This window comes from Falco punctatus, assembly GCF_963210335.1.
Source record: "Falco punctatus genome assembly, chromosome: 3".
NCBI classification, from domain to species: Eukaryota; Metazoa; Chordata; class Aves; order Falconiformes; family Falconidae; genus Falco; species Falco punctatus.
The window spans coordinates 43,368,099-43,394,950 of record NC_137582.1 but is presented as its reverse complement, the minus strand read 5'-3'; the positions used below and the strand labels follow the sequence as shown (position 1 = coordinate 43,394,950).

Sequence of the window (26,852 nt, the reverse complement as noted above, 5' to 3'; positions counted from 1 at the left end):
CTGCACCGCCGCTGCCGCCGCATCGCCTCCGGCTGCTGGAACAGCTTTTCCCTGGGATTTGGTTTGAGGTGAGGGATTTCCTATTTTCTCCCGGTCGTCCTGGAGGATTTCCCCCAGTTCCTTCTGGGAAGTTTCTCCACGCCCACCGACGCCTCCCCAGCGACCCCGGGAGGGACCCGGGTCGGGCACGGCCGCCGGGACGGGGGGAGACGAAGCGGGGCGAGCTGCCCGCTTGGGGTGCGGGCGGGTGAGCAGAGCTGGGAAGAAAACACAGAAGAGACGCGGGAGCGTCTCGCCCGTTTCCCATCGCGGCGCTCCGGCGGGAGGAGGCTGCCCGGCCGCGGCCGCAGCGGCAGGAGCCGGGGAGCCCCCGCAGGGTGCTGCTGCGCTGGGAGCCGGCAGGGCTGGGGGCGACCGACCGGCCGCCCGCTCCCCCCGCCCCGTCCCCAGCCCCCGGGCGCAGCCTGTGCCGAGGGCGGCGGCGTGGGGCAGCCCCTGCTGTGGACGAGGCTTCGCGGCGCCGGGGGACACCTCCCCGGGGGGGGGGGGGGGGAGGGGGGGCGGGGGGAGGGCTCCCTGCGGCTCTGGGTGGCCGTGGGTGCCCCCCGGCCCGGTAAGCGCTGAGGGAGGCGGGGCAGCCCTCAGGCGTCTCGGCAAGAAAGTCTATCAAGCCATCTTTACTTTGCAGCTTTTATTAAAAATATAAATATTAAACATTCTCTTACACAACCAAATCGACCGAGCGCTGAAAAGATGTTTTATTGTGAAAATGTTTACAGGAAAAAAGTGGGTTTAAAGTAGCTTACAGAGATTCCCCCTCCCACCTCCCTGCCCCCAGCAGAAAAGTTATCTGTCTTCTGGGCACCATTTCTTCCAATGCTCACACATCCCTACGTAGCGATGGCACTAGAATAACTGGGAAATGGAGAAATAAATAAAGGTAGGGGAGGTTACCAACGACACTCGTGTTTCTGCACTTGGTACACGGTTGTGCATGCTAGTCAAGGGACAGAGGCTGTTCGGAGTACACCCTTCTAGGTTTAAAGCTATATAAAAATAAAGAGATGACATCAGAGCAGCACTATGGTACATCGGACGGTGTAATTATTCTTGTGCTAACTGCGGAATCTCTTTGGCAAGGCGGGGAGGGGCCGTTTCATTTCCCGATTATCTCCATCAGTTTCCTGTTGCTATGAGCTTGCTGCGCTAACTGCTCGGCTCGGGCCATCTCCAAGACTTCTCTCAGGAGGTGGAAAGTCAGATCCAGAGAAATAGGGGGCTCCTCGGACCGCTTCTCCCTCTCCACGGCCTCGCCCTCGGTTTCGCCCTCCTCAGGGCTCCCCAGAGAGCGCTCGGGCAGCTGCTGCAGCTGTTGCACCGCCGCCCCGAAAAAGTTGCTGGCGGAGGCTTCGGGCTGTAGGTGGCTGGTGCTGCTGGAAGAGGCGGAGAAAGAGCTGACGGGTCTCTTGTTGAGGTTGCCCAGGCGCAGGAAATACTCTTCTCCCATGCGGAGCAGGACGGGCAGAGTTTGCTGCTGCTGCTGTTGCTGCTGCTGCTGCTGGAAGAAATCTGGCTGGCGCAGAGCCCCGTGGGCAGCTGCCGGGCTCTTGCTGAGAGCTCTGCACTCCTGGCAGGGCAGGAGGGCGACCAGCAGGATTCCCGTGGAGACCAGCAGCGGGATCTTCATGGTCGGGGCCCAGACCTGCGGGGGCAGACGGGGGCCGGGGAGGGGGGGTTACACAGCCGAGCCGCGGCGGCGGGGAGGGCATCGCGGGGCCGCGGGAGGGGCGCCCCCCGCCGCCGCTGTCCCGGTGCTGAAACGCGCCGCTCCGCGCCCCTCCGCGCCCCGCACACCGCGGCCCGGCCGCGCTCAGCCCCGGCCCGGCCGTCCCCCGCCGTCGAGGCGGCCGCCCCCCGCGGAACAGCCCCGGGGCACCCGGCTGGGCTGCGCGCCTGCGGAAAGAGTCAAGGCGTGTGCGCGGACCCGCGCCCCTTCACGCACCCGAGGCGGAGGGGGGAGCGTGGGGTGCCTGCGGCGGGGCGGCTCTCCCCAGGAGCCGCGGGGTGCGAGCACCCGGATCCCCGCGCCTCCCCGCTCCCTGCCCGGCCGGGGGAGCTCCCCACCTCCCGCGGGACGCCGTGCTCAGCCCCCGGCAGCGCAGCGCCGCGCAGCGCAGCCTGCTCCGCACCCGGGCGCGGCCCCGCACCTACCCGGGGCGGCGGCGGCAGGGCAGGGCAGGGCAGGCGGCGGGACTCGGCGGTGCTCGGCGTCCCTTCCTCTCGGTCTGCCTCGGAGCCGGCTCCTGGCGAACTTGGGATCAGATTTGGTCCTAATCAGAGCCGGGGCGCGGGATTTTTATAGCTTAGACCCTCTCCTGGAATCACGCAGAACTTGCCTAATAAGCTGACGCTCTCCTGACAGCCCGATTGCGTGCCCCGATCCACTGCTGAATAAATCATGGGGGCCCGTCGGAGCGGCGATGGGCCGAGTTTCGCTATCGCAACCCCAAATCTCACGTCCAATTATATCAACAGATATTTATCGCCTCTGCAGTGACGTCAGCCGGGCCGGGGGCCGGGGAGCAGGGTGCCCCCCCCACCCCCACCCCATTGACAAAAATACTTGAATGAGATTTCCAGGCGGGCGCGTACTATCAGAGGTCACTCCGGGGAAACTTTCCACCGGCGGGCCGGCGCGCGGGGAGGGACGCGGCCCGCCCGGGACCAGGGCTGCTGCCCCGGCGGTCTCCTGCCCCCACCCCCGGGGTCCCCGGCACCGCACCGCCCCCGGGCGCGCCCGCACGGGGCGGCCGGCGCGGGAGGCTCCGCGGGGCGCGGGTTTTGCGTGGAACCAGGCCGGGGCAGCGCTTCCCCCTGCAAAGCGGGCAGGCACGCAGCAGAGCCCCGCGGGGTAGGGCAGGGGCGGGCGCAGGGGGGACCCGCACGTCGCACGGGCTGCTCGGGGCCCCGCCAGCGGGAGAGGTGCGGAAAGCCCCCGGAGGCCGTGGGGAGGGCTGGGGGAGCCGCCACCTCCGGGGCTGCCCCGGGAGCATCTGCCGGGACCGGGACCGCAGCCCGGGCACCTCTCCGCCCGCTCCTCCGCTCCTGCCACCTCCGGCACCGCCGCCTTCTCGCCGCAGCCCTGCCTCCGCGCTGCCGGTCCCCGCTCCCTCGTTCTGCCCCTCGCCGCTCTCCCCTGTCCTGCCGCTGCTGGCGTGGCGGTAGCAGCTGCTCGCTCTTCCTTCGCGGCTCCGCTAGCTGATCTTCCCTACCTCGTCAGCCCCACTGCCACGTGCTTCCCTATTTGCTCTCCCAGCTAAGGCCCTAGCCTCCAGGGCATCCTAATCCCACCTTGAACTCCCTTTGAAGTGCTCTCCTGTCTCCATTAGGTCTTCAGGCTCCAGACGCTATTCCACCAACGTTTCCAGCTGGGTTGCTTACCTTCCGATCTTCTCTTCCAGGAGGTAGCGCTGCCTACAGAAACAGCTCCTGCCCGCTGCCCATTCTATACATAATCTGTGTTCTTCACTTTTTGTGTCCCATCAGCTTTGCCGCTGCATCTCGGTCCTGCTTCTCTACTGCCTCAGTTGCAACATCAGTCATGTACATCCCTTTAAATTGGAAAATGTTACAGAAAATCTACTGGGTTTATCCTTCCTAGACTGTAAATGCTTTGTGTCATGCACTTGCATGTCTCCCATCATAGTGAGGAGTTGCAACAGACCACAGAAGGTGGTCATATGCTGTCGATGCTAAATCAGTGTTGAATCTGAAATCCATTTCCTTAATTAAATAACAAAGTTCAAACGACTTAATATATGAGGTTGGCCACAGCCCAATTCTGGGCATCTCCTTAGGGATGCTATACACTTCAATTTTTGTTATACCTACCTCCAGCCTCGCATGCTGTTGGTGAAGTGCCAAGGAATCAGATCTTGTGCATCATAAAGAAACAAATGGAAAAACAAGTAGTTATACCAGAGATTTATCTCCACATTACTTGTGTTAGCTCAGGCATTCATGAACTGAAATGCGTCTTACAAGAAAAACAGAACAGAATATATTGTGTACATAGTTGCAGCAGAAGCTATTTGTATGCTTTTAAAGCATGTCAGCACGGCTTTCAGTGAGAACAACAAGAGGTTCAAAGACACAGGAGGTAAGTTCAGTCAGTTGATGGGAAATATGAGGGGCACTTATTAAATCCTCTAAATGTGCTCTAGGGTGGGTTTTATCACAGTGTCTCCATTCTTAGGTTTAATATACCTTTTAAAGACATGAAACCTCTTAAAATAATGTGATCATAAATGTAAAGAAGGAAGGATTTTGATCCAAATAATTTTTTTTTAGTGTCGTGGGTGAGATCTGAATAAGACACAGAGCTGCATGTCTCCAAAAGATTGATGCCAGTGACAATTGGCTCAGATTATTTTGTGGTTTTCATCATCTACAATATTATTTAGGTTCCTTTAGGCAGTCAGTTTTGTCCCTTGAAGAAATCTGAGGAGAGCAAATACAGCATAAGAATGGGCTAGGAAAGCTCCTGCAATTTTCACAAGGGCTGTACAACCTGCCAGGTTCATGTCCCCTTCTTCCTGACCCCTGGCCCTGAGCAGAGTCTGCAATGCCTCACACATGCTTGTTTCTAATCCAACATAGTCATATTACCCCACTTCCCCACAGATCCTGGGTGATGTGTGAGAGGGCTCGCAAGAGTTTAAGTGCAGGGAAGACTGTGAGACACTTGGAGGCCTTGATAATGAGGAAGAGAAAATATTATAGATACACAAACCAAAAAGTACTCCCCTTAGCACTTCAAATGCAGAACTGACTGCCTAGGAACATCGACATCCTTTGTCCGGAGCCACCAGTTTCTGAGTGAAATCTCAGCTATTATTCCTGAAGGAGATTGCAACAGAAGAAATGCTGGGGTCTCACCACAGAGGAGTGAAAGAGAGACACAAAGCAGATATCAGGTATATTTGGATTAGAGTCTGATGTTTAGTGATATAGTTTGAGACCAGCATACCCTACATAAGAAAAATATTCCTATTTGATTCATTCTGCAAACATCAGGGACAAGTGTAATTTTTGCAGCGAATCACATAATAATGTCTAGAAATGCAAAATGCTAGTGAGGCCCATCTCCTCTCTGCTGACTTGGGCTGGGTGCACCTGCCCTCCAGCCTTAGTGATCTCAAACCCAGGCACCTCAGGCAGTTGTAGCTACTCTGAGATAGCTAATGAAAAGCAAAAGCATGCCCAGAGCATGATATATCCTGTCACAAAATAGTACCTTCAGGCTTCTGGAGACGCTCACCTCGTTCCCTTGTCTATAAAGGGAGTGCAGACAACTACCTTAGCCTAGTCACTGAATTTTTATATAGCTAATGTGAGGCGAGAAGAATCTCTTCCTCACTGACTGACCATAGCAGAGAGATCACACAGTTCTAAAAATACCAACACAGAAGGGATGATGTTAAACTGAGGGCATGGCTCTTACCCCAGGTATTTTTGAAAACATCCAGATACAAACATAGAAGAACTCACACTAGATGCAGATCAGCTTTCTACCATGGTACAATACTCCATTTACCACTCCAGCCTTCGTCAGAAGGCAGCAAGGATTTCTGGTGTTGTTGCATTCAGCAGACATCACCACATCACCTCGCATAACCACTTCATGTGATCGCCATCACTACTTGATCCCTGTGATCAGCTCTCTAACATGCCATCCTACATTTTGTGACTATTTCAGGTGAACTCAGTGCATCTTGCCTTGCCCCCTGTGAGGTGCCAGCAATCATACACTGACACATGTAAACATTTTATTTCCATCTCACCTTCCAGTACTCCTGATAGTAAGAAATCTCAATCTGATGGTCATAAAGGTTATGGATTCCAGGGAAATCTAGAGAAAAAGAAAAAAAAAAATAATCAGGGTATCTTACTATGCCTGAAGGTGATAAGTCATTTTAAGAAGAAAATACATTTGCCTGTTATTCCTCGTCAGACTGAATTTGCTAGAATAATCATAGAGAACTTGAATTCAAGTAAGTTATAAAAATAAATCAATTAAGTGCAACAGAGTATGTTCTAGGCTAGGACAAAGAACAAAACTGATAAGGAGCTCAGCTATGTGCCCTTTCTTCTGACCCCAGGAGTCTTCAAAATTCCCTCATTCAGTTTTAATTTCTCTTTCAATTTTTCAATGACCTCACCCTAGGAAGGAGGTCACATGCTCCTGTCGCAGGGATTTTCTGTGGTACATCTCACCGTCATAGCCGAGCTCCACTTATAACAGGTTTCCCTACAGTCCTGTGTGAGAGAGAGGAAAGCACTTTGATTTTCCAGACTTTCCAGTGAGGAAAAACAACATGAGATGGTGAAGAGATTTATCCAGCAACCCTCAAGGATTTGTGTACAAGGCAGGAGTGAATCTTGTGTTTTTCCGAGACCAGGTTCATAAGCTCAACCAGAGGACTATTTTCATTCACAACTTGATGTTCATACTCTCAGTCCCAGATGGCTGCCCACAAGACACGATTTTATAGGCTAGGGGTGCCAGCAGAAGGAAAAATTCCTCAGGAATATCCTCTTGGTTCCACCATGTCTGGGAAGGACACAGCCATTCACAGCGGCTCGCACACGGGTGGATTTACAGGGACAGTTTTCCTCTCAGAGCATGACCTCCAGCTGAGCAGAGGCCAGTGCACGCTGCTCAGGAATCTCAGGCATGGACCTTCTGCCCAGACAAGAGCCTTCCCCTTCCCTGTGCACAAAGCCCCTCATGCCGGGGGCGGGGTGGAGGGTATTCCCACCAGTGCGTGTAATCTGGAGAGGAGCTGTGCCCATACCCTCTTGGACATCACCAAAAAGCACTTTTGGAGGCCTCACAGCCTCACTGGCTCCTTCTGAGCAGTGAAGGGAAGGTGCAGACACAGGCTGGGAGAAGCACGCAGGCGGCAAGGGCTGTGCCTCTCTCCTCCTGACAGCCCTTAGCCAGGGAGGCAACAGCTGACCTTTATATTTACCTCACAAGACTTGTCAGTTGCTATTCTTGCTCTCGAATAAGGGCTGTAGAAGGCTGCATGGGTAGGTGTGTGAGCCCTCTATGCTGTTAATGATAATGCTGCAGGAACTAATCTCACAATTATTGGTAACAACAAGGAAATCCATCAAACAAGGACTCCCTGAGAGTGCTGAGCGATCAGTATTCCTGGTAGTCTGGGTGTCCAGGTACATTTGGCCATGAGAGAAATCTTGCTGGTTAGCTGAGCATCCAAACTGCCTGTCTGTCTGTGGCGCAGACCAAGCTAAAGGACAAGGGTTTGGTTTTGCATCTCACGTGCATCTGGAACAACCCACTGGAATGACCAAGTTCACTTCAGTTGCAGTGGCAGAGAGAAGGACGCACACAGCCTGTACCGGCAGCTGGGTGGGGGCTCTGGTGGGCAGGGGGCGTGTGTGAACCAGAGGAGGGCAGGAGGCAGGCACACGGGCCAAGCTGCTGGCCAAGGGGAGGCAGGGGAGACCAGGGTGGCCCTGCAGGGACGGACAGGTGGGAATACCCACGTTGCCTCTCCCCAGGCACATTCCTGCTCCTGGGAGGCCAAAGCCCAGAGCTGTCCCTTTACTCAGCGCTGAGAGAGGGGCACCGAGGGGAGCCCACAACGCTGTGACTGTACTGGGGATGGCTGCTTGCAGGCGTATTACAGGGAGACTGTGAGGAACCATCCACAGAAGGCCAGGAGCAGATGAGAGCCTGTCCGTCCAGCTAGCATGTCCCAGTGGGAAGGGCCACTGAGCCAGTGATGGCTTCAGCCACCAAACACACTGCTGACACCAGGGGCCCTGCCTTGCTCTCATCACATGGAACAGCAGGCCTGCTGTCAGCCGTTAGCACCAGCAGCAATATTCAGCTCGTTCAGCTCTGAAGTTGCAGCCATGTCACAAGCATGGGGAAACCTTGCTGCTAGGGTGATAGATCCAAGCGTCACTATGAAAATCAAGAGAAACATTTGAGCACAGCTGGGCTGGTGTGGCATTTTCCAGCATCCAGGGAGAAGCAATTCGAGCAAACTTCTGTGGCTATGTTTTTTCAGTGGCCAACCCACTGCTTTCCCACTGGAGGAGAAGATAATAGGATAAATCTTGGGATTCTGAATTTGCAGAAAATTAAACCCTCACTCAGATGCAAAACATCCACCGTGTATGTTTGTTATGAACCAGGATTTCCTTGGTACTATAAGACACATGATACATTCACATGTGAGAGCATATACAACATGAGGATAAGACTGAGAAATTGAAACCGAGTAGAGATGGAAAATGATCAGTGCAATTTAAAGAAGGTTTGTGATACCAAGGACAACTTCTGCTCCTGGAATCCTGTTACAACCTCAACTGTTGCAAAAAAGAAAAAAAAATCTTAGCCTCCAAGCTTAAAGACATCACCCAGCTATACCATCAGGGCTGAGAGCCCCCAAATAAACATCAAAAGAGCTGAGAATGTAATCTTCTACAAAAATCTCATGATTCTGAAAACAATCTCAATATCTGGGGGAGAACAAGATGGGGGCAGCACAATTTTAGAATACTTGAGGCTAGAGATGTTGCAACTGCCTTCTCACTCCTTTCAAGTGAAGAAATATGGAAGAAATAAAAACACACTATCTGTCTTGAATGGCTGGGCAACGGGCTATATATAGAATCTGCTCTGTCCTACTTAAGTTATGACTAATGCTAAACAATTAGAAATTCAGATGGCTGCATATTTGAAGGAGCAAACATCTCTAATGCACCATTTGTTGTTCATTAAAAAAATGGAAGAATCAAAGTCTCTCTAAGCTCTAACTAGGCGGCACTTATAAACAGGTACGTGTTGCTGGAAATGGAGCCCCATGAGACTAATTGCAAGGGATAATGAACAAGATGAGGCATTTCTTGGAAAAAAAGATCGTTATCTTTATAATGACCACGCTCATGCCAAAGACTGTAAATTCTCTAGGGAAGGGACTTTCTTTTTGGTTCCACGGCTGCCTGGTGTCTAGCACAGCGGCGCCCTAGTCTGTGACTAGGAATTCTAAGTGCTACTGCAATTCAAGCAGTATATTATAGTAAATAGTAGTATTACATTAGCTGGGAACATGAAGGTGGTTTTCATCAGCATCTCTGATATATAGGATCAACAAACATTTCTCTAAGCCAGAGGTCAATGGAGTTTTATTTGGAAATACTTCATTTCTATGAGGAGAAGACAATGCTAATACAAAACTACAACTTGCTCTCAGGAATATGGCAGGACTTCTTGTCTGGTTCCTCTAATTCAGGGCTTCAGTGTCTGGACACACTGGAGTAGGTTTTGATATAGCCAAGACAAAAGACTGGGTGAAGGAATCAAAGTACAGAATAAAAACATGAATCATGCCAGGCAAGAAATGGCAGCAATGATCAGTCCCCACCAGACAAAACTGATTTCTCGACCATTCCCATTCTCGCTGTGGGTTACTGTTACTGCAAAGCACATACTTACTGGATGGTCTCCTTCATCTGTCTTCTGCTTTGTCATCATTACGGATGTACGGATGACAGGGGCTATGGATGGCACTGCCACACACACATCATCATATATTATTCTTTTAGCAAAAGAGAAAGGTTTTAGTCTGGAAGAAATTACTGGCTTTATTCTTAACTCCTGATGCTGGGAGAGCAAAGGTGAGTAACAATGGAGGTGTTGTAGCTGCTTCTCTACAACTAGGAGCTTCTAGTAAACTTAGAAGCAGGTATATCTTTGGCCTGAGGATGTCATTTAAAAACCCTCTATTCCAGGCTAGTGGATATGAAAATCAAGTAAGACAGCCTACGAATATTCCTAGGCACTACGTTTTTGATTTATCCTTCACCAGGAAACAGTGGCCTGACATCAGGTCACTCGATAAGAAGCAGATCTCAAACTGCTTTGCAAATATTACCACTGATGTTAATGAATAGCCACATATAATTTTGTTTAGCACTGAAATGCATTCTGTACTGAGATAGTCCAACACCACCAAGAATCAAGGCCCACAGACTGGGCTAAAACTAGCACCAGGACAGGTATGAATACTGCACCCAAACAAGGCTGCAGGATGGGGGTGTTACAGGCAAGCCTGCCTCATGTAGTGGGTGCAGAGTCGCCTGGACTACCCAAGCTTGCATCATACTGCTCTGACAGTGCAATGTCACATCTCATGTAAGAGTCTTGCTGAGGGCTGGTGGCTCCTCACTTTTCTTTGCAAGAGCAGGCACATGGGTTTGGAGCAGCAGCAGCTCAGCGCTCTCTCACTGTGCTCTGCTGTACATGCCCTTGGATCAACAGTTAAACCGAAACTTGGCCAAAACCATCTGGGTAAATGCCAAGAGCTCTTCAGCACCCATCTCTGATGTAACCTGGCTCATCCAGATGAAGCTTTTACTAAATGACAGAGAAAGGACGAGATTTTAGTAGCGAATAACTAAGCAGAGAGCCATAGCATAGCCTCAGAGTCCTTAGGAGCTACAAGTTCACAGCTTCTCCTAGGATACTTTCAAATGGGAGAAGACTGCGGCTACCAGAGGGGCCAAAGCATTTTTTGAACTTAAAAAATATCATCAGAACTGTAATCAGTAAATGAAGTCTAATTTTAAGCAATACTTGAGTTGATAGTGTGTCTTTTGAGGCAGCCACATATATGGGCATACAAAGGTTGGGAATGTCCCTATAAGGCTTTTTCAGTTCCCTTAGTGAAGGTTGTGTGAAAAATAATTTTAGAGCAGCCAAATTTAAGGTGCTAACAGTGAGTGCCATTGACCTTTGGGTGTTGCTGTAAGACAGCAACGTGAATAATAATAAACTCCCTGAGGTTGTCTCTCTACAGTTTCCTATGAGTATCTTGTGCTCAGGAAAGATTTTAAAAATCCTTGGCTCAACCAGACAGCTCATCTGAACCTCCAAGGGATGCCACCCCAGGAAGTCTGCTCAGCGATGCCTCTACTATGAGACACAGATTTAGAGGAACCTGGAAACACAGCTAGTAAAAGGATTGACACAAAAGCACTTAGAGCTTACTCAGAATTGCTCTTAGGCTTCAGAATGAGAAAGGTCTCTCCCTCTGCTAGCAGGAGAAGGAAGAGGGTCCCTGGGCGTAATGTGGGGAGTACGTCTCAGTCGCTTGCTTGTTGTACCTGTATTAATAATCCTGAGGGGGAAAATGTGCTGGTTTTGACTCAGAGGGGATGAAATTGTGCATCCTGAAATCTAGGGTTTTGACACTGACTGTAATTAAACTAGTTTTGGCCCCAAACTGAAAAGCATACGCTTTCCTCCTATTTGTCTTGGCAGAGCTTTTGGCAGAGCTGTGTGATGGAGTCTGGCTAACTGTTGCAGAACAGGAATGGAAAGGAGATGCCAATAACAGGAAATTGGAAACGAAGGGTAGCGGTAAATGAACTGGCTTCTACATGGCAATAGGTGATGGAACTGCACAGTCATATCTTTGTCATGTCAGCAAGAGCAATGACAGGTACATACGTGTGACTCAAGATACCCTCCAATTTCACTATTACAGTGACTGTGCCTTAGAGGTGGAAAATCTCTCTGTATCCTTTTGCTATTTCTGTTAACAAAGAAACTTCAAATGGCAGAAAGAAGCCAAAAGGAACATTGTGTATTTTACAACCAACCAACATTTCCAGCATAGCTCTATCTAGATGCAGGAAACACACAAGTAGGTCCTTCAGGCAGCAAGGAAAGGAGGTATTAATCCGTTCTGAGAATGAAAGAATTGTGCCATGTAGGGTTGGGATTTTTTTTTTTGTAGCTGGGAACTATCTCTCCTGCTGCAGGAACAGGACTATCTTCCCTCCTTCAGCTGCTTAGTGACATGTGAGAATAAACTTCTAATAAACAACATGTTCTAGATACCTAGCTAAGGGGTAAATATCCCAGTTTTGTCCCCTCACAACAGGTCTTCATTTCAAAAAACTTGAGCTACCTGATAATCCCTTTAAAAATCTATTACGAGTCTACACCAAGCAGAGACAAAATCTGCTGATGGAAAACAAGGCATTATTTGACTCTGCCTTTGTAGATAATGAAAACAAAGTCCCAGTTTGGGATCAAGGCCAGATTTCAAATCTTGAACACCATCCTGAAGTGCAGCTTTGTCTCTCTGCATGATTCTGCTTGAGATACTACACAGAGCTTGAGGCAGAGATGTCTCATGATCCAAAGAACAAATGCCATAGCTTAAATATCTTTACATGCTGTCATTATGACTGGAGCCACAATACGTTTTCCATCTGCGTGTATTTCCACCACAGCATCACAGAGGTCCTATTCAGCTTGCCTTCTGTCTTCTAAAAATTGGACATGAACAATGCCAACTGCAGAGGAGTCACAGACAACAGTCTGGTGAATCTCTTCACGCTCATTGACAACTACTGATAACCTGTCTCTGTTCATTACCAAAACCAAATAGTTTACTTATCCTTCAGCCTTCAATTATGGCTAGGATGTAGCTTGAGATAGACCAAGATGTTTTCAAGAATCTAAATTGAAGTAAATCTTCCAGTGACTTCTCTCTTTCAACAGTGAATGAACTGAGTTGTTGTGAACTCACTGCACATATAACTCCCGGTGGTTTTGGAGAAATAAAATAATATTTTGATAGCACAGTTTCAGATAGGGCACATACAGATTTCATACTCTAAATAACCTGTCCTTCTGCAATTTGCCAAGCACAGCATCAGTATCATGCCACTACCCAGGACGCCAGTCTCAGATTGTATCTCCCAACTGCACTCATCCCGAGTTCATTTTCCTTTGGAAACTAACAGATGCTGTACTTACTAGCCATAAACTAGCTGTATCTTCAACCATACTAACCTTCTGAGTGCTGAAAAAGTAACAACTATTACAGTGCTTACCATACCTCACAAATACAGCATGGGTCTGTCATTCATTTGCCTGAGCCTTCTGTCAAATGGTGCTCTCTGCCCCTTGCTCCATGTGCTGGGGCCCAACCATGCAGCTCTGTGCACAGGGGCTCTGACGAGAAGGGGTTTGCAGCTTAGGGACTTTGATCTGGTGACAGGCTTTTTGTTTAATAGAATAGAATTTTAATAGCATAATATAGAATTTTCTTTCATTAATCTGTCTGAACAAAGATTGATTGAGAAGTGGTCTGTCTGTGAATGACATCTGCATTAAAAATAAACAAGTCCCATAGCGGATTCTAACAAGTAATGTGACTGTGATAGGAAAAAGAGAAATTCAGTTATACAACCCGTTTGTAAAACTGGCGAGATCCTTCTTTTCCTAGGAAAGATATCTTTGCATCTGACATTGCCGCCCTTACACTGGAAAAGGAAGGAATTGATTTTATAATTGATTGTAGAAATCCTGATTCTTCCACAGCATAACCAATGCAGATGATCACCCACAGCTCGTATTTCCAGTGGAAATACCAGAAATTCCAGCAGTGCTTTGTAAGGCTGGTAGATTGCTTGCTTTGTGCCTCTAGCTGAGGAAATAAGAGGAAAATCTCTCAGAAAAGAAGCGAAGAATTGAATGATCTTTATCCAAAGAGGCTAAGCTTCCAGGTTCCCCGTTATTCATTTATTTAGCTTGAATCATCCCATACCTACAGGTGGGAGCCAAGAGGTGGTGCTAGAACTCAGCTATCTTGTACCCAGAAAAAGTCTATTCCATCTGACTTTCAGGTGGAAAGATGTAAAAGATGGCTGCGCTCACTATGCTTTATAATATTTCCAGCCTACGTGGTCTAGGCTCTCTCAGCTGTCAGTGCTGTTAGGAAGGGTATAACCTGTTTTGTAGTTTTAGGGGCTAGCTGCTCTGGAAAGCAATCATCCTCAATTCTTCCTGATCGCTTCCTAGAGTTCTTGAAACTGTTTGCTCCTCGTTGACATCCAGAAGCACTCATTATCAATATAATGAGAACAACTATCTCAGATGCAAATATTCATGAGTTAATCTTGTCTCATTGTCCCTAAACCGAGCACTAGAGCAGCCCACTACCAAATACATGTGAGTCAAATCACGCTTAAAACTAACACCAGGCCTTTCATCAGTGACAAATGTCCTACTTTGGGGGTGAATTACCAGAAGCTCTTTCAGTGACAGTGAATTGTACATTTCAGGTTAAGGGCCTTGAGTAAGAAAGCAAGAAGAACACCAGAGATACAGCATCACTGACAGGAGCATCTGCCATAGCTGAGGCTTTTCTTGTCCTGCTGGTGTACGACTGAACTGGGAAATGAATCTGCTGGGAATTGTTCCCTCTATGCAGCCATCTTCAAAGGGAAATTTTGGTGCTGCCAGTGGAAATCTGAGCAATGTCAGGAAGAGCGGGTACATCTCTGCTGAGCGAACAACACAGCAAGGTTTCAGTGGCAGTTTGGCAGCACAGACCTTTCCAAATCAAGCTAAGCAGAGACCAGAGAGCAGTGAATAACCATTCTTATTATCAGATAACAGTACTTATCACTTGTTACCTGCACCACCTTTAAAAGACCCACAAAAGAACTCTCCTCTTAGAGCCTTCCAGTGTGTTTTCTATTTTTATCTCCATTAAACTCTGGACAATTAAGCCTCCTTCATCAACGTCTGTTCTATGAAAACAGCCCACTAAAGACTGTTACTTTAGAATCAACAAGAAGTAGCTAATAGATTGTAGCATCATGGTCAACGGTTAGGCAATTTCTTGAAGAGCTCCTAAGCAATTAGCTGATAGAGCACTTGAAAATTTTGTAAACTGCTCATGAATAAACCTGGCTTTATTTCATCATAAAAAAAGCATGCTGCGATAACAAATTCAAATGCAAATGCTAGGATATTATGAGATTTGTCATTATTTTATTCTTATAGAATTTGTATAACATTGTATTGTTATGCACTAGACAAATTTTCTTTGGAACAAATGGATGTAACAGCCACCTTTCATTTTGGGATAAATGTAAGCATCAATTATAGTACTCTAGGGAATCAGACAACAAACAATACTATTCTCTGGCCCCAAAATGAGCACATGTCACCAATAAGGCCATACATCAGCATAACTAGCAGAGGGAGTTTATTGAACATTGTTTTTGGAAGGCTATCCATCTGAAAGAGGCTGAGAAGACTAAAGTTGCTGAGAAAGAAAAGCAGAAAAGCCCATGACATGATCAGTGCAAGCTCTAGGCACACAGCTCCAAGTACTCGGGACTGCAAATCTGACCTGGTGCCTGCCAGTATTGGATCAGAAGTGCTGCAACCACCTGGTGCAAAGTGCTGCTGGATCAAAATTCTTCAAAAGCAAGTTAATTTTGTACCAGCGGGGTTTGTGCTGCTCTGGGTATCATCTGTTCCCCCTAAAACTGGCACAGAAGATGGAGGCAGTATAAATACCACAGCACGTGATACAAGTAATTTGACAGAAATGGGAGCATATATTCATGCTCCAGCTGGATCGGTGGGTGATCTGGTGGTGAGCAGCTCTACCAGCAATGAATGTGGCACCACCATCAAAAAAAAAAAAAAAAAAAAAAAGGGCAATTTCAGGTTAAGAACTGACTGAAAAAGGAGTCCAAAGTATGAACAATTATCCTTTGTTGCTTGATTCTTTCACAAAGGTTTTGACAAAGAAATACCATTTTGTCAGCCTTTATGTTTCAGTGGCTACAGACTCATGTCCAAATGGGGAACAATAGTACATTTAGACTATAACAGAATATTTTGCTTAAAATAGCCCATTTGGCAACGTATACCCAAGTTTCATAATAAAACAGCAATAGCATAGTTATTTAGTATTTTTAATGAAGTGAGAAGACTAATGCATTTCAAATAAGATACAAACCAGCAGATAAAGTGTTTTGAGCTTTCATGGTCCCTCTCTCTGCCAGAGAACACAGGGATAAAACTAAATCACAAGATTAAAGATTATTTCTTTCCTTTTATTTTTTTCCTAAATCATTTCTGTTACCACACTATGTCCTAAAGGCATTATCCAGACATTACTTACTTCAGTAGAATATCCTTCATCATTTAGGGTTTTCCCATGCCTCAGTGGAGACAACTGGTAGATGTGTTTATCCTATAGGAAATACCTGGAGCCAGCATTTCCAGGTAGGTTCCTTCATTAGCAATTGATGAATGCTTGCTAATGCAGTATCACAAGAATTACGACCATCAGAAAGAGCACTTGGGGTGATCTACAGGCAGTTTTGTAGCTCCTGGTCTTTCCACAATTGTGTGCTCACCATTGTCTTTTTTGAGTTTTATTTCCCACCTTTTTGTGGACAGCCACTTCCACCCTTGCATAAGGAATAAGAACTAGGATTAGGCTAAGACTTGGAAGACCAATGTTCACTTCCTTTCTCTGGTACTGTCATCCTAGGTGACTTTGAGCAAGCCATGTACTGTTTCAGTGCCTGACTTCCTTAGCCCTGAAATATTCTTTCTGAAGATGCTTACAGTAAAGAATACAAGGTACACAGACACTACTGTCCTGGAAGCCCCTGTGACCCTACATGAGACATACATAGGCCAGTAGCCTTCCAGATCATCTCAACCGCGCCAGTCCCTCAGTGCTGTGATCTTTCTGTCCCTCCTACCAGGTTTGTTTTGGAGCTCACAGATGGATGTCTCAGTAGAATGCCTCTAATCAGGCACAATATTTTGCATGTAGTTAATCATTCATATGGGACTCTACATTTCAAACAGTTCAGATTTTCCTAATTAATGTTTTGCATCATGATCGTATTTACAGTAATTGGGACTGATATTTGAAGTACAGTAAAAGCTGTCATCTCATTCCCTCCTAAAGAACCCAATTACCTTCATTTGTTAGCAATTCATACTAACATTTGGGTTTATTACACTTGACAACATAAAGCCAGCTCCTCCCGTGACACAGTTCAGCAGAATACCGTCAGCCCAGGCCTAAAAGATGCTGCAGACCTCGCCTTGGAGGCTAGAGTTGGGAGTTCCTTCCTGACATATCCTGACAGCGAAATCAATCAAAAAGTGTATCTAGGACAAGAATTTCCCTTGTGCCCGTGCTAGACTTCAGCCCATCACTACTAAGGAAGATGACAGCTTTTGTAATCAGCCATTTCTCTGACATTCATGTGCTACAGGAGACAGCTTGTGCCCGTGTTCACTCAGCCCAACTTCCACCTAATTCCTCATGCCTAGTGTTTTCAATTAGCACCTCTGAAGGCCTATAGCCAGCCAAGAGGAAAAATTAGGCACAGAAACTGGGGCAAAAGTCAGACCACATGAACCAGGGCATTAGCCTTTTCAGGTTTTCACATCTCTGGGTTATAGTCCTAAAGGATGGCTGTAGAGTGGCCTACACTACTCATGTCATTGAAACCCATAGCTGCCATTGCATCCAAAAGATAATTTCATGACCAGGTCTTCTAATGCACCTGTGTATTTGGCTATGTCATATAACCATATATGCCTCAGCAAGGTATTTACAAGTACGCCTTATGGGCACTTCAGAGCAAGCCAGCCGTTCCACAGACGAGAAAGAGGATGGAAGAGTGCCATACTTGTTTCTCATTCTGGGAAGTCCTATTTCAGGTACTGATTATTACCTAATAACCTAATCAGAAGTAACAGCAATATTTGGCACTTTAAAACACTTTATATTCAAAGACCTACACAAGCAGATTAGGTAGAAAATTAATCCCTAACTAATTAGCAAAGGAAGCAAGCAAAAACAATATTTTGGGATCAGAAAACAGAGCTACAGAAACAAGGTCAGATCGTGAGAGCACAGTCATTCACTTGTTATGGCTTTCTGTAGGGAAACAGGTGTTTTTCAACAGGGAATTAAGGTAAATATGATTTTAACAGATGTTAGTGGGTCAAGGTCAGGCCTAGTGGGATGCTTTGAGTTGCCTAATTAATAAACATTTAAATACTAAGACAAAAAAATTTTTAGATCACACTCACACAGCTTACAGCAGAGGTTTGTACCAGTGTGTTAGTGAGCACCAAAGATGCCTCCCTGCCTGGGGTAAGCAAGATATGAATGAGAAAGAGAAATAAAGAGGTCCCACACTTCCCACCTACCTACTGAGAAAACCAAATCTATCTCTGCATGAAATTTCAGCACAAAGTTTTCTAACTGAAATCAGTTCCATGAATCAACAGTTCAATAAGCAGAAACCTCTCTCTCTTCTTGGTAGTTTTCCCAAGAGTTTCCTCTAACTATTTTAGCTTTTCATTTATATCTCTCTCTCTTTTCTTTTCTTCTTTTTTTTTTTTTTTTTTTTTTTTTGCTACCAACAACTTCTTCCCCAAGCACCTATCTACAATTGAATCCTACTCTAAATTCATGTCAAGATCAGCTTATGTATTCATTGCTGAATGAATTTCAAATATGTGCTCCTTGTGTTCCTTTCCCAACAGGATAGAGAGGCCTCTTGAGTTGCTTTAAATGTCTCATTACAAACGCTTCATTAGAAACTACGTCACAGATTGTGTCAATCTGGTCCACACTTTCATGCCAAAAAGTAAAGACTTTCAAGCTGTGCCTTTCTTACTATTAAGTTTCCAATCTGTTTTTAGAATCTCAATCAGTTCTTTAAGGAATGCAAATGTTACTTCTCCCTTTAGTGCTGAAACTAGCCATTGGGAAATGCACATGCATAATGCTTTCCTGTTCCTGCATGTATTGAAACAATAATCAATGCTGGAAGGGCAGGCTACTTTCTATATATTTTCTGAAGGACACACAGACCTCCTACCCTTGTAGGGACAGACCGCCTCCTTCATGTTGTGTAACAGAAATAATTCAGTTGAAATCAATATTACATGTGATGAGTTTAATCAAAACCAGTGTGAGAAGCTTAAGTGTATCGGGGCTGAAGCTGATCTTATGATAATGTAACATGAGTCAAGTTTCTTTGAGCTGGTTTCTCCCCTCAGCCAGACCTGGCTTACACGACTATCAGTGTGCGCACTTCAAGGGATTACTCTTAACTGCTACTTTCTGTGTAGTGCAACTTGGCTCCATTATTTTTTCCCACATATTCAGGAGCCTTACCTGCTTTACAGACACTATCAACCTCAGTTTTGTCACTAATTCTTACTATGCTCTCTAATATCTGAATGGTAGAGGCCTTCAGCTTCTGTGGCTTCTGAACCATGTGGTGAATTTTTTTTATTTTTTTTTTTTTGCTACTACTTCAGCTTCAGAAGCTGAACTAAAAGCTCCTATTTGGTGTGAAACCATAAAGACATAGTACAGAAAAGTGTTCTCAAGCAGATGATCAGCAGTTAAGATAGAGGCAACCCATGAAAATGTGAGATGGAAACCCGCACTTTAGATATGGGAAGCTCAACCCAAGGGAAAATAGGAGGTAGAATATACAAAATACACCACCGGTTATTCCTTGTTGGCTGTGGCAGAGCAGAAGGTGGATAGGACACCTACGCTGCTGGCAGCTGTGCATCCCGACGGCCTCACCTGTCTGATGGTCCTGACTGAGATACACCAGATCATCGTCTTACCTCAGGGTAGGATCACAGAGACTCCACAGCCTCTCGCATCCATCTTCCCTTATCATTGCCAAGGTTTCCTAAGACCTAGCAGCAGTATCAACATAGCCCATAAGTTTTCATCCTATCAAAGCATTATTTGGAGTCTGTGACTGTGTTTCACTTCACATTCTTTGTATTAACTCTTCTCAGTTGCTTTCATCTATTCACATACACTTTGTTTCCTAGGACTGCATCACCCATACTAATCTCTAGACTCTACATTTGCTTTGCAGGGTGCTGGACACAAGACTAAAGTGAAGCCTTATCAGTAGTGAGTAAAGCACTCCTTGTAACACATCCTGGAGTGATATCTGCTTTTTTATCTAAACAGCGTGGCACGGCTGATGTAAGTTCAGTTGTGATCTGCTGTAATTCTGGGACTCCTTTCAGTAGATCTGTGTCTACTGAGGACTCTCATTTTAGGTTTGCACGTTTTTTTTCCTGATAATAGAATTTTGCTTATTGGGCTGCAGCTTTTTAGCCCAGCAGGGTGTTTTTTTCAGTTTGTCAACAGACTTAAGTCCTTTGTCATTCATGCTGCCCCTCCCAGATGGGTGTCATATGCAGGTTTAACAGGTATATTCTCTATTCCATCATCCAAATCATTAATGAAATACTGAATATCAAGCCCAGGTTATAACCCCTTGGACGCATCTCCTCACTTGGAAAGGTAACAATAACTATTCTCTGAACAAGGTTTTTACAACCAGATTTGCACCGGCTGTGTTGCATTTTCATCTAGAGCAATCTTCTTCAGCCTTATTCAACAAGAACCACTCAACCCTTTGGAAAAAAAAAAAAAAAATCCACGGACCATCTGTGCAATGACACCACACAAGATTTAGGTGTGGTGAAAACTAGATGAAAACTTTTTTCTCCTCCCTCCTTGTTTTGCATTCACAGCATGCATACAAGTGTGCACACATTTCTTTTTAACAGTTGTTGGTAACTATTTTGCAACTCACTTCTGATATCTTACAAAAGACTAGAGGTCAGTCCACAGACTTCCAGAAAGAAACTTGAACTAGACCAGGTTCCTCTATACTGCTTAGACAAATACTCCTGAGACAGTGTCAAAAGTCTCTTGAAGCCAAGTTTCTTCTGTTGCTTCTTGATTAAACACCCTCTCCAGGTCCTGGAGTAAAGGGAGAGTTCCTACATTTTGTGTGCCAATGTCACAGTATTGTGGCTAAGAGGCAGTAGGATCCTAACAACTAGATGCGTTCTTAAGTTTATGTGATTTCAGGAATTGTTAGGAAAAAACACAACAGCTTAAAGAATGGGGTTAGGCATCGCTATGTGCTGGAAACTGTAAGATGGTGCTGTTCCCAAAGTTACACACACTGTCTTGCATCACTCTCAAGGATAAACTCCTACAACATCCAAAGATGAGGCATGCTTTGCATTACTATAGCAATGGCTGTGCATGTCCATCTCACTTCCAGAGATTAAGTTTATCACAGATGCTCAGACCCTCAAGCCTTCAGCAGACATACCACCTTCTTTGGCTGGAAGAGTTAACCCCAATCTTGTGACCACAGATTCCATATTATATTATGCACCGTGCTGTCATGAATGTTTTAACACTTTTGTATGCCTGACATGAGCAGGAGGATCCTCAAGGAAAGCTGTAACCACAAATATATTACATTTAATCTTGGAGGAGAGGCCATGCAATGTCTAATTAGATTTTCCTCATTTCTTCCTCACATTTGGCCAGTTGGGATGTTGTGAAGTTTCATAACATCTTAAATGAAAGCAAGGATTGTTTTTCATTGGTGTTATTTTCTCTCTAGCTGACTAAATGTCAATTAGGTAGTGGAAGAAATTTAATTGAGTTGTGCTGAGTTCTCCAATGACTAACAAGTTTGCTCCTGAGCTCTGGAAGCAAACATTATATCACCTGTGATGTATGTCATCCCGAGGATGAGGCAGCAGAGCTGAAGGAGCACTGGAACATGTACAGCTGGATTTCTTCTTTCCCAGATGAGGCTCAGGCACTATAGTTCATGTATACGCTGTCTTAAAGAGAACAGGGTAGTAAAGGCCTCCAAAACAACATATCCCTATCTCACCATAGAAACTACAGACTGCCAACATTTACAAGTCCAAAAGTTTGAGCACAGGGCTTTGAACATACTGATTTAAATGCTTTGCTGAGGGTATGTAGACCCCTGGGATGGTGTTTACTGAGCTCGTTTGGGAACCAGCCACAGTCTGACCGCATCAGCTACACACTACACCCACATCTGCTAACCTTGTTGAGAGGTGGGACCTCAGCTCCCACAGAGGACACAGGCTAGTACTGCCTCACGGGTCTGTCCTGTACATTGTAGAGATACTAGTCAGGTCAGGGAACCTGACCCATGAATTTCTGCATTTTGTTCCTTTGCATAGCTTAGATGTATCCTCCAAAAGTGTTAGCTTGCAACCCAGTTATGGCCTTCTTTTGCTACTTTGACAATAAAAAGATTCCTTTAAGTGAATGTAAAATAAAGTGTTATTCACTATATGGTACTTCTGTGTTTCCACAGCAGCACTGAAACATCTTTATGTTACTGAAAAGAGGTAATTTAACTGTATAGTCTGGACCTAGACACATTTTACAGTTGCCATTAAGCTGTGGCTGAACCCTGCCCTTAGTCACAGGGCAGTGGGGGTGGAGGAGCAGTCTGCAGGCTGTGGAAGAGCACAGGCATGGTAGAGAGCACCCTGCTCTCCCTGAGGTACCAGATGCTAAAATGCTAAATCACCTTTGCACAATTTCAGTTCTACAATTGCAGAAGGTAATGCAGCCTCCTGGGAGCAGCGGAGCAGCCCTAGCCTACAGCACAGCCCTTGGTGCTCCGGCGAAGCTCCTCTCCTGGATCACCCATGCAGCTGGTGGTGTCATTAAGACATCTGGTCTGCTGAAAAGTAGTGTCTACTGCTCTGATACATTGAACTCTCTAATCCAGTGGGGAAACACGTGAGATGTGGGTGCTGGAGGTAAACATAGGCCACACAACTCCAAGTCAGAGCAGGCACACACTTTTTGTTGTGAAACAGGGTAACCATGTCACAGACTGCCTAGCCAACAAAGAGTTAGGCTCTCCAGTTGTCAAGTGTTTTCAAAACAGGACTCAGTGCTTTTCTGGAAAGTCTCTCATCAAACATGTTACTGAATTCACCTTAGAGGTGACAATGACCTGCATGTATACGATGCACAAAGGGGTTTAGGCTAGATGATCTAAAGATGTTTCCTGGCCTTAAACACCCCCCATCTTCATACTTATACCATCCTTGATGGTACATAACCAGCAGCAGGGACTGGCCTGGAGAGATACATCTACCATCTTTCTTCTGATGTTAGTCTTTCTAGAAACTGCTTCTTTTTTTTTTTAACTGGCATCCTCTTCAACGTATATGTTTTCTATCAAAGGTTCATAAGCAAGTATGTGCCCATTCTCAGCCTTTTCAAACTTGCTGCCATTGTTAATTCAGATTTTGTTTAAAAAACAATGTATTGATGCACTGAATTTTTGAATGACTCATCTAATTCTTTGAGTAGGTGGATTGTATGCCTTCATGCAGTAAAAGTATACTTTAATCTCAGCCATCCAATTCTTTTTCATCTTCAAAGGCAGAATGACACAATCCAGCAGTGCACGTGACTGCTGTTTGAATTTATGAGGAAGATCTCTGGGCCTGTACCTATGTCATAAAACAGAGCTTCAGTTACCCTAGTGCTTACCAGCATGGCTTTGCACTACTTCAGTTCACCTCTGGATCCAAGAAACTGATTTAAACCATGGAGCATTTCAGGCCAGTCTTGAATTCTGTTGGGTTCCATGTCCCTCTAGGGCTGCAGGAGCTGGTGAGGCCAATGGCTATGCTCCTCTTTCCCCTGGCTCAGACTCCCAGCTTCCCAGCATAGACTGGTTTGAATTTGACTCCACTTAATGGCACCAACTCAGAGCAAGAGCTTGAGGTGCATATACACATGTAGCTCCTACTGCCTTCAGACCATAAAGCTGGAGGCTGACGTGCAGCAAGGTTTACGGGTAGTCAAGTGATCTCAAAGAAATCAAATGCAAGGTTTACTGCTTCCTAGGTATGGCCATCAGACAGTAAGGACCTACAGGTAAAGAGTTAGGTTTCATCTGTCTTTTTTTAGAAGGACAAAACATGGAGATGGATGTTTCCTCCTCAATGCCACCTTGTGCCTCTGCTACATATTGCTTAGAGTTTTCTACTACAATTGAATAAAATCCAGCCTCAGAAGGGGGACATGAAAATTACCTCCTGTATTTAAGTTTCGTTTGAGCTGCCTTGTCCAGCTAACCCACCAGCTGTAAGTATGTGCCAACATACATACCTGATTAAAGAAAAGAAGTCTGACATTAAATTTGCAAACTAAACAGAGTAGATGGAATAGCTCCCCTGTCCCAACCTATATATCATTAATGTCCCTTTGGCTGAGTGTCAGGCTGTCTGAGCACATTTCTTCAGGCAAGAGGTGTGTTCTGCATCAGATTTGCTGGAGAGAGTCTTTAATAACTGTCCTTAATCTAAGATAAATTACATACAGTCAGCAATCCCAGCTTTGGAAAATAAATCAGAAGGAGTAAGAAAGTGGTATTAAATCAGCTAAATCAACTCAGCACAGGTAAATACAAGCCCTACATGCAGCTTTTGACTGATTTACAATTACTTAATTCCCTGAAATTAAAGAAAAATCAACTGCTTGATTGATCTTGTAATCCAGGGGCCACAAACTGCCCTTGTTAATAGAAGACCTGCTGGTTTGGATAATGGAGAGAATTGCTAATTTACTTGCTATTCACTATGCTATAATTTTTCCTCTGAACTGAATTGTTAAAAATAAACAATTTCTTTTCCTTCCCAAATAGGAAAAAAAGAGAGAATTTATTAACAAGAATGTTTTGTGGCTTTAGGGGGAAAGTTAAATATAGAACTTAGACTAGTTGCACAAAAGGCTTTATAAATATTTTAAGGAGCTAGCTTCCACTTTTTTCTGGATATAGATAGGAGCAGGGAAAAAACTGAAATAAGGGTTTGGGATGGAGTGTTATTCATGGAGCCTGATGTACCTCTGAAGACAAGTGAAGGTATTTTGCTTGGGATTTCACCTTTCTCAACTCTGTACCATGTCTTTATAAACTTGCAAAGCCCGTGGTAGCCAGACTGGTCAGGTGGGAACCTGTTGGTGACTCAGTCTGTAGCCAGAGAACTCCCTGCCTCCTGCCCAGATGTGCCTGCACTGGTCCTTCTGCAAATAGAAGGGGGTACAGCTCTGGCTACTGTTCCCTGGGCATGGGCCCAGGTGCTTTCTCACTAAGAATGTGGTGTACGAACATGTCTATTTGTTAGCACCTATTTAGTTTTAATTTAGCATGCCATGCCTACTCTGTGATGCCCAGTAGGCAGACTGGTCCCCCCCACTGTCACCGCCACTCTCATTCTGAGCCTCGCCTACCAGTTGTGACATGCTCTGCCGGTCCCTGTGCCTCTGCAGGGCCTGGCTTTCCCTTTCTGCACCTTTTCTGATTTAACTGGACCAAACCTGAGTGTCATTACAGTGAAATAGAGCCAGAACACCTCCGCCTTGCCTCAGCAAGCAGGAGGCAACTGGGAGCTAAGTAAAGCCAGTCACCTTCCTTGGGAAATGCGTGTCTGCTCAAGTTCAGCCTGGGGCACACTAGACACAGGCTCAGGCGGAGGTAGCTGATGGGCAGACAGGTTCTCCCATGAGCTAGTCCTTCAAGTGGCTCTATTTAAAGGGGTATTAAAGGACTCCGGGACATGTTCCTATAACTCCTTAGCACCAAACTCTTTCTGAACTGATGCACCAGAATAGAAGTAAAGACACGTGCATGGATTGTGTGCAATAAAAAAACAAAAACTTGGCCAGACCAGAGGTTTGGATCTGAGCCTGGAGCTGGTATCTGGGCACACTTTGCAGTGTATATACAGTATGTGTCAAGAGTGACATTTTAGAAGAGTTTAGGAGAAGAAGAAATGATGACTTGCATCTCCCTGAACGTAACTCCAATAGCAGTACTAGAAAAGAGCAATCAGCCCTTTTTAACCACACTTGTTCTTACAGAAGAGTCAGGAAATTAAAGATTTTTTCAGGCAAAGAGATCAAATTAATTTTGGTCCCACACTTCAAAAAACCTGGCACTTCTACCAAACAATGAAGATTTTCAATAGGAAAGGACAATTAATTACTCCAAAGAGGTTGCTAAATGTTAAAAAGTACAGAACTAGAGATAATAATTTTCATCTGACAACTATTTCCATTAACAGTTGCTGTGTTAAGGAATATTTAGAAATTCTGACTGAATTTTTTAAATATAAAGACAGTAATGCAGTATAGATCTATTGCTTGATAGATTCATGGCATGGACGAAGTACACAATTTTAATTGCCATGGTTCAGGTAAAGAGGAAAAAATATTGCACCAATGCAACACAACTGAGAGACAAAAGAGCTGCAATGGTTTATAGATGAGTAATTAGAAACAGTTAATTACCACATACAGAAACTAATCTGTAGCATGCATCAGGGCAGGCCTGGACTCAAGCAAAGACAAATGTTGTCCAGACTTTTGGGCAGTCAAAAATTTATCAGAATATGATATTGTAAAATGGATTCCTCTCTTTTGCAAGAGACTTTGGAATTAAATATTAAGCATAAACTCTCATTGATATGATGACTGTGACCACATTCATAAAATATAGAGAACTACGTGTCTATGTTCAGAAGAATAAAACCCATTTTTTTTATTAATTCATGAAATGCATGTATATACATGTGTTCATGGTTTCAGATGGAGAATAATTTAAATATTGTAATTGTCAGTCTATTTTAACCAAAACCTCTTTCTTGTCACTGGTGCCACTCTGTACAAAATCAGGCTGAGAGCAGACAAACACATTGCTTAAAGCATTTGGGAAGTCACAGTAATAGGTATTTAACTGACCCAAGCATTGCACAGGTCTTCAAGTTGATCGTCATCATAAAAAAAAAGTGTCTTTAGTCACAGGCTCAGGATATGCTTGTAGCTGTGAGTCAGTGTACTGCTGCTGATTTCAAAGATTCACAGAATGGTCAAGGTTGGAAGGGACCTCTGGAGGGCATCTGGTCCAAACCCCTGCTCAGGGAGAGCCACCTAGAGCCAGCTGCCCAGGAATATGTCCAGACAGCTTTTGAACGTCTCCAAGGAGAAAGATTCATAGATAGTACCTTTCTTTTCATGTTATTACTG

At 45.5% G+C, this 26,852-nt stretch overlaps 1 protein-coding gene across 2 annotated transcripts; it reads right to left on the bottom strand.

Annotated features, from left to right (window-relative positions):
* Window positions 1–631: 631 nt before the first annotated feature.
* On the bottom strand, window positions 632–26,598 carry CRH (corticotropin releasing hormone). Of its 2 annotated transcripts, none has more exons than XM_080380474.1 (2): window positions 2,212–26,598; window positions 632–1,702 (listed from the first exon to the last, which is right to left on the bottom strand). In XM_080380474.1, exon 2 carries the CDS (start codon window positions 1,685–1,687, stop codon window positions 1,157–1,159), a length of 531 nt encoding a protein of 176 aa, XP_080236600.1. In that variant the 5' UTR covers window positions 1,688–1,702; window positions 2,212–26,598; the 3' UTR covers window positions 632–1,156. The 2 variants fall into 2 exon arrangements, with proteins under 2 accessions (XP_080236600.1, XP_080236601.1); XM_080380475.1 differs by having other exon boundaries at window positions 632–2,311; window positions 3,442–26,598.
* Between the last annotated feature and the right edge of the window lie 254 nt (window positions 26,599–26,852).

Coding starts and splice junctions, on each gene's coding strand:
- CRH (XM_080380474.1), bottom strand. CDS start 1,687: ATGAAGATCCCGCTGCTGGTCTCCACGGGAATCCTGCTGGTCGCCCTC.